Source organism: Oxyura jamaicensis, chromosome 10 (genome assembly GCF_011077185.1).
Source record: "Oxyura jamaicensis isolate SHBP4307 breed ruddy duck chromosome 10, BPBGC_Ojam_1.0, whole genome shotgun sequence".
Taxonomy (NCBI): domain Eukaryota; kingdom Metazoa; phylum Chordata; class Aves; order Anseriformes; family Anatidae; genus Oxyura; species Oxyura jamaicensis.
The window spans coordinates 497,009-511,779 of record NC_048902.1 but is presented as its reverse complement, the minus strand read 5'-3'; the positions used below and the strand labels follow the sequence as shown (position 1 = coordinate 511,779).

The 14,771-nt window shown below is 37.7% G+C and overlaps 1 protein-coding gene across 8 annotated transcripts in view; it reads right to left on the bottom strand.

Moving 5' to 3' along the window:
• Positions 1 to 14,771, bottom strand: part of FBN1 (fibrillin 1) — a 159,182-nt gene that overhangs the window by 87,518 nt on the left and 56,893 nt on the right. For 7 of the 8 annotated variants that reach the window (XM_035335530.1, XM_035335532.1, XM_035335528.1 and 4 more), the window contains 5 exons: positions 14,124 to 14,249; positions 9,482 to 9,607; positions 5,674 to 5,832; positions 2,160 to 2,327; positions 708 to 848 (listed from right to left, as the gene is read on the bottom strand). In XM_035335530.1, the coding sequence (XP_035191421.1) occupies positions 708 to 848; positions 2,160 to 2,327; positions 5,674 to 5,832; positions 9,482 to 9,607; positions 14,124 to 14,249 (720 nt within the window). Of the gene's footprint in view, positions 1 to 707; positions 849 to 2,159; positions 2,328 to 5,673; positions 5,833 to 9,481; positions 9,608 to 10,505; positions 10,657 to 14,123; positions 14,250 to 14,771 lie in introns of those variants that run through there. The other variant, XM_035335527.1, reaches the window with a different exon arrangement.

Below are 14,771 nucleotides of genomic sequence, written 5' to 3'. Positions count from 1 at the left end.
TTGGAGAAATAGTGTGCTGCAATCTAAAATAAGGGGGGACACCACTGAATTCCCATTAACAGGATCCCATGTTCTAAGCTAAGCAGGACCTGGGAAACTGGAGTACTCAAGACAAGGTGTTGTGGTGGAGGTCTCAATCCCATGCCTGCATTCCCAGCCCCACAGGAGAGACAGATTTTGACAGAAGCAAAATCTTGTAAGACAGCTAATCCTTGCTCCTATCATCTAACTCCAGCTGAGTTCCAAGATTAAAGGCCTCAAGAGCCCAACAGGGTACTCCTGATCAGCTGCAAGAGGACTTGTTAAATTTAATGAGTTTAAGATCATGGCTGCTTTTATTTATTTGTTTACAATAATTCTTTTGCATACTCAAAGAGTTGGTAACTTTTTAAAGATGTCATTTTAAATCACTAAGAAACACGTTACAATCACAGATTAATAAGAAATCCTTAATTTTGTATAATTTTGTGACAAGTTACAAGATTTGTTATATGCTATCTTAAAGGCAAAACTGCTGTAAAAGTAACATTGCCATTGAAAGAAGTTTTGCTGTCTTTTTAAATATGAAGTTATTTTGGTGTGTTGTTGTTTGTTTATTTGACAGGGGGTTATTTTGTATAAGAACTCGGAGTTAATACATTGTCTAGAAAAGAAAAAAAGTTTAATAAAATTCCCTTTTGTGGTTTACAGCAAAAAAAAACACATACCAATGCATTCCCCTCTAACATCCAGTTGGAATCCTTTGTTGCACTCACAGCGGTAGCTTCCAGGAGTGGGAATACAGCGTCCATTAAGGCAGAGATGTCGGAACAGCTGGCAATAGTCAGTGAAGTTCACCGGCAAAATCACTGAAAAAATAAAGTTGGAAAAATATTTTAATAGCTCATCATAATCGTTTTTGGTAATCTGCAACTTGGACAGCATTTTCTGTTAAAAATCAACATTTACCTTCCATCACAACATGAATTACATAGTACAATCAGAACTAGAAGATAGAAAACAGCACTTTGTCTCTAAGAGATCTGTCTGAATCTGGCTAACAACCACTTTCTTTTTCATTGTGGCAAATCTGATGCAGTTTTCCTCTTTTGCAGGACAAAAGTGGTCTAAAACTGCTTGGACCTAGGGGAAAAAGAGGTGCGTGGAATTGCAGGGACTCTACCGAAATACAACTGTAACAAGGAGCAGGAAGACTGGTTCAGTTATCTTCATTTTCAAAGACAGCACAGTGACAGAGGGCAGGAATAACCTTAGATGGTATGCCTATACGGACTTTGGCAGACAGGCATGAGCGGGCTGTATCCATGCTCCCAGCTGACTAGAAGCTGTGCAGCTACATAGGTGCAGTGTCAGGCCTGAGTTAGTATACTTTGCCTCTCAGCCTTATTAGCTCAGCTTGGTGCTGAACCAAGACTAAATAGTTTCAGCTGGTGCCAGTGCAAATGGAGTCTGCCTGCATCTGCACAGAGCATGGGTCAAACGAACTTGTGTTTACTTGCAAAAGAAAATGTAGTTAGGTCAAGTGATTTTAGGTAGTACATGCCTACTGCAGACTATATGGGCGCTTAGTAAATTCCCTGAAGAAGGGCAGAATAAGGAATATATCACTATTCTGCTCTGGCTTCCATGTTGTTCTAGGGAAAACTTACCTATCTCATGTGTATCACTGGAACAGTTCTTTCTTTACACTGGGTCAGCCTTAGTGCCCAACAGACTAGTATTTTTACCTGTACATCACCTGGCCAAGTGAGAATGAGGAACACAACCTGAAAGAAGCTGCTTTCTTATAGACAAGCTCTTTAAAGTAACTATCACAACTTAGTTAAAAAACTATTTGTGTTCCATGATGTTGACATGCAGCAAAACTCACAATAACCTTAAAATAACAGTAATGTAACTATTATAATACATACATCTCAGTACAGACAGTAAAGATGTGATGTTGGAATCCTCTAGAAAGGACGAAAACACTACCAATGAGATACACTTGCTGTAAGATACATGTTAACCAGGCTACAATTAGAAGGATATCTAGAAACTATATGACCACATAAAATAAGTGATAACAGCTGAAGGGAACAAACTGCTCCTCAGAAATGCATGTTTGTATATAAACTAAACGCAAATGGTGTAGGAAAAAGTGAATACTTCCTTCTTACCATGAGGTGGTGGAGCCCGAGATGGATAGACAATTTCTGGCTGTTGAGGGACCAAAGGAGGATAAACACCAGGAAGGATTGGTGGAGGCATGACTTCAGGACGACCCGGAGGAATGTCGGGTCTTGCTGGCAGCAGAGCAGCTACTGTGCACAATTTGCGATACTCATCTGAAATGTGAAAAACACGAGTACTGTTTTAGACTCTTGTCCAATTTAATCCAATTTCCCCCCTTTTCACAGCATGTCAGATTAGTAATAAAAAACTCTAAAATACTCTGAGCCTACATCAATTTTCTTCATAGCAACAAGCTTTGTTCTGTGAATCAAGTCATTAATCCAAAGGAGGGTATTAATGCTGCTTGTCAGAAGACTGCTAGTACAAAGATAACATAACTGACTTTCTGGATATGAAATTGAACAGTCAAATTGGGACCTGATCTTAATCTCATCTTAATCTGATTTTAATCATGAAATCTTTGATGAACTCAGTGAGAAATTTACCGAAAGAAGGACTTTTGGACTTGATCCCAAGTTAATTTAATACAAACCCTCCCATAAAGCTAGAAAAATACTGAACTAGAAAAAAAAAAAAAAAAAAAAAAAAAAAAACAGTTTCTACTGTATTTCTTAAAAGTTAGTCCCCTAAAACAAAGAAATATAAACATAAGCCATGAGGCAAAAGCAATTAGAGAATTAATACACTAATTCTATTTCATTGCGAAAATGAAGTTTGCCCTTAAAAGCAGAAATCAAATGAGGAGTAATCTAAGAAGTGTAGTCAAAGAGAAACTGAGTCAGATCCACACCAAATTCATCCTCCCCCGATGGGAAAATTATTTGTTTTGCTGTAAACGTTATCTATACTGAGTGTTATACATTCTTCTATTGTTTATCTTTATTAGTGGCATCTGCCCTACTGACCCACTTTTCCCTGTGCCCCCAGCTCTTTTGTCCTTGGGAAGTGTAGGTTTGGAAGATGGGAACTAAAAATGCACACAATTAAAGACTACATTTCCAGATGACCTGATTCACGTCGGCAATTCATGTGTACACAAATAACTTATTTGTGCAGCCAGTATATTTGAACTTCAAAATTGTACAGTTTATGGCAGAACAGGAGGGAGGAATTATATAACGAAAATAAAATGCTGAAGAGATGCATGAATTTCTGAACCAATGTAAAAAATGAGAACTGAAAAACAAATCCAGTGTTGGAAGATCTAGGTTGAGTATTTCAGCATTCAACACTCATCCTGCTTTTATTTTCACCTGTAAAACATATTAGAAACTCTTCCTGAATCACGGAGCTTTTGTTAAATAAATACGATAGCCCCAAATTCTGCTTTTCCTGATTATTTGTGTTTGTGTTTTGTCTTTGTGTTTATTTTCATACTCTTAGGTGATCAGTTTGTTTCATAGGTCACTGCATTCCCCTCTATTGTTCCTTAGTGTGACTTAATCTTTAAATCATTCACAAGAAGATTCTACTGTATTTTGCTTGTTTTGTTCTAGTTTTCTATTTTTCCTATTCGTAAGCTGAATCCGTTCTCAGTCAGTGATCTATCTGTGGTAAAACAGACACACAGACATTCAGAAGAAAGTGTCCACTTAAGTACATTCACAAATACCAATATGCATTTTTTTTCCCTAACAACAGTAGTTTTAGTAGTCAATTTTCTAATCATCCGTTTTCTACAACCTACTGATCAGTATCTGTGAAAGAAACAATACTGTATTTCTTTTTCATTCCAGATTGGTAATGCCCAATTACCCAAAGGCAATCGACCAAGAGCTGAGGATTTCCACACAAAAAGAAGTCACGGCATTGGGGCTGCCAATTAATGCAATCAGCACACATGAGCAAACCATTTAGGTGAGAATTGAACACACATGGCTGAGTGCCCGACACACCACTTTGGAATTATCTGCAGTGTCAATGGCGAACTGTCACTCCATATAAACAATTATTGCCGTGTTATGCAAAGAAATACAGTGCAAGCTTTTTTATTGCAACTTGAATCTCCATGTATAATTTCCAGCAATAAACAGCCTATTTTATAGTACCATCTGGTCTGCTGCCCACATTGAAAATGCAGCTACTTGGTTACATTATGCAACTAGTGCTCCACTTCATATTGCTGTGTGCTTCCATTTCAGAATTAGAGAGACTTCAGGCCATTGGTACTCTTCACTGATAGTTCTAAATTCCTCATCTTGCTTTCTCAGGCTATATTGAGGAATAAATGAACATGATTAAATAATGACAGCAATACCTTGCATACAGGTAAGGCTTTTCAAAGATTTCAAAGCGCCTTTGAAAAGAGCAAGTTCAGTCTCAATCAATATCCCAAGTCAGAATAAAAAAGTGGAATATAGCCATGATCTGTGAGACCTTGCATGGATTTTTGCATCAGGAAGTCTGAGTTCTTGCTCTTTTTCCACCATATGTCTCAGTCCGTGGCCTGTGCCAAATTACTTCACTTTTCCACCCAGCTTATTCATCAGTTAGATATGAATAATTAGAAAATATGTAAAGAAAACAGGGACTGTGTTAAGATTGAGAGTTATCTCCTCCTCTTCTAATTTCAGGTGATCATCAATAGATTATACTATTTTCTTAGTATTATTCTTGAAAATCTTGGATATTTAACATGTTTAAATATTATTAATGAGATAGTGACAGAACCAGGAAGACACCTCCCACAGTTTTGAACTTATCTCTCTGCTTCAGTATTACAGTTTCAGTCAAAGGGTTAAAAACAAGAATAATAAACATTCCCATATGTGTTCTCTGACAATTTCTTCAGAGTTATACTGCAGTAGTTTTATGACCCCAAATTCTCCCTAAACCCTGAACCTCCCTTGAGCTCCTCCTAGGGATCCTTAAGCTTCTTGTGTTCTCCCTTTCTAAAGCATTTCATTAAGTCTCCACTCCTAAAGAGACTCAAAAACATCTTTCCTCTACCCCCTCACACTTAGTTTCACATTCTGCTCACCATCTTCTGTAAATTCCAGATTCATGTTATCTGGGGATCTTAATACACAGTGAGGCACTAAGGCACACCACGTTTTGGTAGCAGACAGAAATCATGTTCTGTGTCAAATTCCAGAATGGCACCTCAAAGAGCTAGGCATACGAGAAAAGAAACTTCATTTTTCCAATAAGAATGAAATTGCAGATGGATCTATTAGAAAGCTCTGGAGGAAGTAACTTGAGCCTAAAGAGGATGTTGAAAACAACACCTCAATCAGGTAGGGTCAGAATAGCCAGGCTACAAAACATCAACTAGCTACTGATAAAATCCTTGATGATGTTTGCTTGCCCTAGCCTATTGGAATTCCTGCCATAGGAAACCATGCTTTGAGCAGTGGGGCTGGATTAAACAGTCTCCCAAAGTGTCTTCTAGCCTCAACTGTTCTATGTGATCCCATGACACAAATATTACTGATGAAAGAAAATGGCTGCCTAATTCAGCGTTCAATCACACTCATGAGAATACAGGTGGATTCATACCAGTGGATCTGATCGGGCACATTTCAGGAGCACCAGCTGCACCAGAAGACCAGCATCGGCCACTGTCACAGCAACACTGCATTTTGGACAAAGGCTGGGGGAGCTGATTGCTGCAGCGCCCATTCGTGAGGGAAGAGAAGCAGTATCCAGGACGCACATCTACCAAGAGAAAAAAAAATGAATACATAATCATCAGTTCAATGAGGAATGTGACTTTAACAAAAAAGACAGGTCCTGTTTTTCTTGTTTGATTACACTATCAATGATACAACATTTTCAACATTAAAAAAAAAAAAGAAAGGCAGAAACTCAGAAAATCTGGATAAAATTTGGTCTATGTGGGATTCAATGCAGGTGAAATACCTCCTGTGTGAAAGCCAAAGTGAAATGTGATAGCAATGAATTAGAGGAGGAAAAACAGAATGGAAATGGGTATTCAGTATACAAAATATGCAGTGCCTCCAAAGAAAAACTCCTGTGTCAACTCCAGTTAGTACTGTATAGACAGATAGATAGATAGTACTACATCAGTTCTGTTTAAGCTTTGATTTCAAAATCACTGATTAGCAAAAATTCACAGCATTGTAGATCTCAAAGGAATAATTCATATTTCATGCCTTCCCCAGCTGAAGCAGGTAGTGATTTGACAAGATATAGGCTTGCAGGCAAGAGAGCAGCACAGCTTTAAATGGTGCCATCACGTTTATGGAAATATGCTGTCTTCTTGTCTTCCCGTCTGAAAAGGGTAAGCACGTGCTGTACAATGAACATCCCATACCCAGATTTCATACACTCAGCTCTAACAATATTGTATAGAAGATACCCTACCTTGGAAATGGGAAAGAAAATATATATGGGAGCAAAAAATAGAATAAAATAAAATAATCTTGTGATAAACACAAAGCTCTGAGCAATTGTTTCACAATATGTCATACCATGTCAAATTCAATAAAAGCTGTAGGGTGATTTGATGCTGCATGATAAACCAGACCAAGTTTGTTTTTAAAATGTACAAACATTTGCTGTCAAAATGTAGTGGAAAAAGTTGCAGATAAAACCTTACATCACCAGACACCATGCACTAAAGAAACAGTATGTCAGTTATACAGGGAATGGTAGATTCATCTGCCCAACAGTGCTTTCCAGAGTTTACTGGATATTCTAGTGGGGGGGGGGGGGCCAAGCAGGGAAGTTCCTTATTATTTTGAGGAAATTGATATACAGTGATATGTTGGGAGACTGTGTGATGGTTCTGCATTTTATTAGCTGGAACCATGAACACGGATATTAATGGCAGTACAGCTAAAAAAAACAATTGGTCTTTGTTTCCAAGATTTAGTTTACTCTTATTATGATACAATGGAATTCTGAGATAGACAAAAAAAAAAATTATTTAGTTCTGTTACTGGCCTCCTGGTACCCAATTAAACTGCCAAGCACATATAGTCTTTGATCTACCATTTTAAAATCAAAGAAAGCTCTGATGCAAACTGTTCTCCACTGCATCTGTTACAGTTTCCTCTTCACACAAAGCAGAGATATATTCAGAGGCTTAGTGTGATGGTGGGGTGCATGGGCAAGAAGGGAGGACTGTAACCACCCCTAACCCCTGTATTTCAGTCTTCTCAGTTTTACCAAGTTCTGAAGTACGAAGTTCTGAAACAAGTGAATGCAGTAATGGGCAGAAGTGGGAAAAGTGTCTACATGGGTTCTGTGCAAGCACACAACGTGCCATGAAAAGATAAACAAAGAGCAAGCATCTTTGTCTGCCTACAGGGGTAAGAGCTTATCCAAAAACTACAATATTTTCAGAAAATGAAGGTAAATTTGTGAGGAAAATGCCAAATCTTTCCATACTCCTAGTAAGTAATTCTTTCCTTATTTACTTTTTTTTTCTCTTTCATTTTCTGTTGCAAAAGGGAAAATATACATAAGGTCAAGAATAGAGGGAAAAACATTTTTTGTTCACAAATACATTTTCAGATTTAAAATTTTTAATATTTTTCACTAAAAACAGTATTTTGAAAATATATTTAAAAAAATCACCAAATATAGCTTTCAAGAATACCTTTTTTTTTTTTTTCTAAAAAAAAAGCTCATCTAAAAGTAACACAGAGCAAATAAATTTATGAAAGCCAGAACCCGGTTTATAAGCTTTCTTCATAGCACTCTTCATGTACTTTGTTTGAGATATTCTGCTTTTATTTCTGCTCTCCAGCACCATTTGCTTCATCTATTCTAATTTTTAAGGTTTGACATAATGTAACTCCCAGTTCTCCCTTTTGATATTTGGCTTCAGTGCTGCTCCATTTGAGTCCCATAAGGGATACATTTCTCAGAAGCACTTCCTCATCTCTAACGGAATAGACACGTTCAGCTAACACTTTTCACTTAAGACAGGCATGTTGTAATTAAATCAAGATTACATGTTTTGCCCATCTCTAATACAGATTTGGGTTCCATCCCTGTTAATACAGCAAGTAAGTGGTCTGCCTATTAGACAAAATCCGAAATATCTGCAGCTAATTAACCATGTTTCCCATTTAGCATGTTTTGCCTTGAACATTATGCCAAAATTTTACTGATGGCTCATGGTCTGGCATATTACTTAACATAGCCTGTCATCATTTAAATACCCCATTCTTTAGCTAAACTATTTCATACTGCAAAAAGTGGATAAAAAAGGCTGGAGAACTGCAGGAATGGAGGGGAATATTGAACAAACCTGACCGAGCAATGAATATAAAAAGTGAAACACAAATAGCAGTTGAGCATCTCCACAGAAGTTTTTTGCTACAGAAAAGTGCATAAGTATCCTTCATAAATATTAACTATAAGTGGTAATTAATGACTTGATCCACAGGATCCTCATTTAGGAGCTATTCATCTGAAGCAGTAAGAGCAATGCTCAACCAGTGTTTTAAGCATATACAGTATACGTCTAATCTACTAAAATTCTGTTCTTGATAATTCAAGAAATAGTCTATTTCTCACAACCTGCAGAAATAGAATGGCACTCACATAGAATGATTCAAAATGAATCATAACCCAAACTACTTCCAGAACTCTTGGGAAAATTAATATCATTTGTTACTTTTCTCTGTGAAGTCATTTTTGTTCAATTTTTTCCCAAATAATTATCTACCAAAGGTACTAAACAACAAGGAGCTCAACCTGTTCCCATGCCTCACCACCCTCATAGTAAAGAATTTATTCTGAATATCTAATCTAAATTACCCTTTTTGAGTATCAAACCACTACTCCTTGTCCTGTCACTACACTCCCTGACAAAGAGTCCCTCCCCAGCTTTCCTGTAGCCCCCCTTTAGGTACTGGAAGGCCACTATAAAGTCTCCCTGAAGCCTTCTCTTCTCCAGGCTGAACTACCCCAACTCCCTCAGCCTGGTTTCACAGCAGAGGTGCTCCAGCCCTTAGGTAATCGTCATGGCCCCCCTCTGGACTCACTCTAATATAACATGGACTAAACCAAGTACAAACACAAGAGCAAGAATATCAAGTAGAATTGTTAAATATGTTCTGCCTACTTATAGACATCAAATGTGGCATGACAGAAAAATTCTAATACAAAAAAATAAACAGAAGGTTACAACAAAGAAGGAAAGAGGAAACATCTTGCAAATGAAAATCTCATTTTGGAATAAAAATAGAGGCACATTATGTACTTTTATATAAAAGAAGGATTTAAAGATCACAAGGTGAAATATGTTTCTGGTACAATGTTACCCATTTCTGAGATTCATGAATGCTCACATCACCTACTGTTTTATGATTTACAGTATTTTACTCACCTATGCATTTTAAGCCATCAGGAGCTGTATAAAACCCTGGAGGACACTTGCAGAAATAACTGCTGACTGTGTTTGAACACTCTCCTCCATCACAGATTCCAGGAATGGTGCTGCATTCATCAATATCTTAAAGCAAAAAAGAGAAGGAGGGTCAGATTAGCAGTATCAGGCATGAGAAAAGGTGTTTTATAATTACCATTAATGATCATATTCACTGTGATCTGAGACCCCTCTCAACTTATGTACTAGGGACACAATCAGCAGTTTCAAACCAGGATCAGGATCTTTTGTTAGCTATCTTATAAACACAAGTGAAATAGAATCTAAGGTCGTATTATATCTGTAAACTGCAAAAGGTCAGTTTGTTTTGCTGCTTAATAACGATGAATGAAAATCTAAAGCTGAAGCAGAATCTAAATCTAAAGCAGAAAGGGCTTACTAACTGTAAGTAAGCAATAACCTCTCAAATTTGAATTCTGCACACTAGGATTAAGAAAACCAGTAGTGATCAGGAACATAACTGTTACGTCTTGTGGTATCTCCAGCAGCACAACATCTTCTGGCACCAGACAGGCAACGCTGATTCAAAGGCAACTGTGGCACCTATTAAATTGCCTATCCTAACTGTATTTGTTTTTCTCTTAGAAATCCCCCATACAAAACTGACCAGATAGGTACTGTTTAACTAATGCAATCCAACAGGATTGTAGCACAAAGCACGATGACTGCAAGCAACAAAAACCACCCTTCTGTTTCTCACCTGTTCCTTTGGCAACAAAAAGCCACTAAGTGAATGTACTGAAGTTGTCAGATTTCTCGACACTAGAAACAGATTTCTAGAAACTGAAATATCTACCACAAAAAGCACGTCAGATTTTTTTCTCCCCAGATTTTGTCAGTAATTTAAAAAAAATCATACCGTGTCATCACTAACAAATTTTGATCCATATACTAAATCATTAGCATAGAACTAATGCAGAAAATTTTTCAGTATCTTTGTGAAAAAATAACACACATCTTATACCTGATCATTGCTGCATACATGAAGAGAGGAAACATATAAAAGGTTTCTTCCATGCTTAGGAGTTCATGTTATTTACAGTCCTGCAAAAAACAACCTATGCCAGTCTCAGCTGCTCGTTAATTACCATCAATAGCCCGCCTGTGCTGTGTTGTTGCTTCCCCCCTGGTTTTCAGTGACTGTCTTAACAATGCAGCCGTATCTACTTAGCACTGCTCTTATCTAGGAACCTGGAGTCCAGCTGAGCTTGAAAAGAACTCACTTTTTTCTCTGGTACCTACAAGAAGAATCAGTGAAGCAGACCAGAAAGGCAGGTTACTTTTAGAGTGATCAGTGACAACCGGCTGTCACAGCCATCTAGTATCACTGAGCAGCTAGCTCTCCTGAGAGGGTGAATCCTGCCAGAAATTACGGTATCACAGGACTCTCTCTATACAACCTCTTCTCCAGAGATCTGCAAACAGATAGACACATGGCTATAATAATGATTTCACCAACCACAAAAATTTCTGAGATGAAATACTGCAACACCACCCAACACGCCAAGGCAAGGAATTAATAACATTGTAGTCGTTATAAACGATTTGAAGAATTTAAAAGTAACGCCTAAATTGGAATTTGGCCCCGACAGATGGGGGAACACCCGAAGTCCCACAGGCCCATTAATGTGCTTTTTATCAAGTAGAGAGGATCTCTCTTCCTTTTCCTGGGAAGACAGTAATATAAAAAAGATCAATACTTTTTTCCCTAGGTAAAGAATTGGATGGTCTGCTATCTTTGTGGCCCCTTGCCTTTGCAGGAGAGAAGTAGAGGGACTGGGGTGGCATACAGATGGCCAAACTTTGCAGATTGACCCATCCCAAATTGTGCAGGGCCCTGGGCCCCCTGGGCACACATTCCTCCCCAGCATCTTGCTAGCTGTCGTGATGTGGGTCACATTCCTCGCCTGGGTGTGTAAGAGGGGTGTGACTTTTTGTTCAGTGCTACTTCAAGGGTGTTGCCAGAGCCTCCAGCCTGAGTGCCCTGGGAGCACTGCTAAGAGACTTCTGGCTTCTGCTCCAGGATTATACTCTGCAGGAGTCCCAAAAGTCTCAGTGACAAAAAATGTGGAAATTGAATTTTGGTCTGAATAGAGCCCTTAATTAACAGAGAAAAATGCAGTTGTAAATGGATCAGATTCAAGCATCTTCTGACTCAATTTCACCAATGTTTATCTTAAAGTCAGTGTTGCCACTGTTTATATAGAGTCTGACCTTTTTAAAAGCAAAATCACCACTCTTTATTTTAGGGTTGAGCCTAATCCAAACAGTATTTCACTATTTATATTAGTGTTGACATTCATATAAGCAATATTGTCATTATTAAGCATGCAAGGTAAGTATACTCAATGTACTCACAGACATGAATGTCACTCTAGGAAAAATTACTCCCTCCAATCACCACAAAAATCTATCTACCATCAATCACAAAATCACAAAAATCTATCAACCATCAATCACAAAAAATCTATCTACCTCAGCTTTAATGCAACTGCAAGAGGAATGCTGATTTGAAGCAGTGAAATAATGTAACAACTAAAATCTCATTTTCCACCAGCTTTGATAATAAAGAGGACTTTGTCTGACACTTCTCTTTTTAGCATCTTGCTCTGGTGTCTCACTGTACCTTAATGATGTCTGTCATAATCTTACTTGAACTGGGACCCACAATAAAATGGTGCTAGTAATTCAGCAGGTAGCTCCCAGGTCTATGAAACCAAGGACCAAGGAGACGTTACTCCTGCCAGAAATCCTATCTACTGGACAAAAAGTTAAACCAAGTACATGATCATATGTTTATTATTATGTTATAGAATTAATTATAGTTAATTACAATAAGCCAAACTTATAGTCTTAGTGTCTTATAGTGGAAATTTCAACTTAAACAAAGGGATAATTTAGGAAAGCAGAATGGATATTCAGCTGTTACATGACTATGTTCTTAACTATCGAATCACTGTCCTATTTCATGCTGCTGGTATAGGGCTGCTACTTCCAATTCTTTCAATTTTATTAATACCTACAAGGCTTTCACTAAAATTGCATGGTACATTTTATATGAAAATGTACTGGAAGTAAATTTCTGTCTGCTCTAGTTCAACAATGCACAGGTATAAAATAGAAGAAAGGAAAGTGTATCCCATCTTTGCAGCTAAGAAATCCCTACAAAGGGATTTCACACAGTGGTGCACAAAATTTGTGGCAAGGATTGGAAATGAACAAAGTTATCCCAGGTTCTTGGGCCCAGTCAATCATTCTCAACTGTTAGGAATTGCAGGCTCTGAAAGTGTTCTTTTCTTTTTCCTTCCCTTCCCTTCCCTTTCCTTTTCAATATGATTTGGCAATCAAAAATTACCATAGCAATGTTTATACAATGCAGCAAGCCTGCAGTTCTCAGTTCCCCAGGTATTAATACTTACAAGGCACATGTTCAGTCTTTCCTATTTGTCCTGTTTTTGGTACTTCATCCACTGAAGGAAATACTTGTAATGTTGTTCTACCCTGAAGCTGGGCTACTTTCTGCCAAAACCATTGGCAGTCAATATGAAAGCCATGCTATGTACAAACTCTTCTGAAATTGCTTTCCCTAACATGTAATTGAATTATAAATTTTTTTCTTGAAATATGGATTTTTCTTTTGAAAGACTGTCATAATTCTTCCAAAATGACTACAAAACGTTGAGTACTTCCTTAAAGGTACCTGATAGAAGAAAGGGTGGTGGATGCACACCTGCCTTTCACAATCACCTTAAGCTCTAGTGGTCATTCTTCATCCTTTCATCTTTCTGAAGGGCTTAATCTGCAAGGTGCTAAATGCTTGTCAAGCAACAGAAAAGCAGGACACTCAGAAAATACTCTGGGGACAGACCCTCTGCTGCTAAAGTCAGTGGAACAGTAAAGAAGCCAGTGATTAATACTCAGATTTTCCCCTCAAAAATTAGAATTGCAGTATCTATGCCTGATTATTATACTACAGAGAAGAAAAAATATTATCAAATCAAAGTTAAAAATTCTCAAGATTCAATAATCATGCAGTGCAAATTTCAACACTAATATCTAGCACCTGCTAAACTTCCAAATGAGGATTACCAATAAGGAAAGATAAAATGTTTGTCCTTCTTTAATATCTGCAACTTTAAGGATGAGTTTAGACCATAGTCCTGTGGTCTTCACTCAGCATGTCACATACAGTTCAACTGAGTAGGTGGGATGTGTTGAACCTTCCAGTCATATACACTTTTTGGTTAAAAGATCCACAGAGAGACATGTGCCTCAAGCATTTTTAAAGTAACATATCAGTTAAAAATATTTTCAGTTTTAATGTTTAACTTGTTTCAGATGTACCTTTAAGTCTGCAAAATGTTACATGAATTAAATGCTGGAAAAAGCTGCAGGGCCAATATTTAAGATTCTCTGGTTTAAAAGGAGAAGGGACCATTATTCATATTTGCTGTGAAGAATGCTGTTTGCATGTTCAAGGCAAAAGAGACTGGAAAGTTTGTTACAAACTCCTAAACAAAGTTGGCCCCAAAAAGACAACTTCCCCCTTTTATTTTCAGAAGAAAGTTCTGAAAGTTCTTACCGTCACATTTTTGTGTCACTTCATTAAACTTGTGTCCAGCTGGGCATTTGCACTCAAAAGATCCAACAGTATTAATGCAATTTCCCCCTTGACAGATCCCAGGGATGGCTTGGCATTCATCCACGTCTATCATATAAAAAAGGAAAAAACACCCACTTTAAATTCATTTCTCAAGAATAGCCATAATAATTTGTCTAGATAGAAATTAAAGTAAATATGCCTACATCCATCACTCACCCATGATAATATTATGATGCTTGTGAAGACAGACACTGATTTTGTAATTACTCTATGCAAAGTATGATTAAGTACAGTATTCTAAATATTTTCGGCAAGAAATCACATGGTTATTATTGTTACAGACATTAAACATCTAACTGTTATTGCTTTGTTTTCCCAAAACATCTGGGGAATGGTGATGCAGAGAACACAGCCTGCCAAAACCCAGGTTCCTTTAAAGTGTCTGAAGCTGGGCACCCAGATCACTTGCAACTTTGAAAATCTTGGCAACTCCATACAGCATATAGCTGAGTGCTGAGATGCAGGAGCCCCAAATGAGTGGAGGAGCAGTGTGTGATGTGTATGGAGAGGCCTCACAGAGGGAACTGCGCAGTCATTATTGATAGAAATGATTAACTCCTCACAATC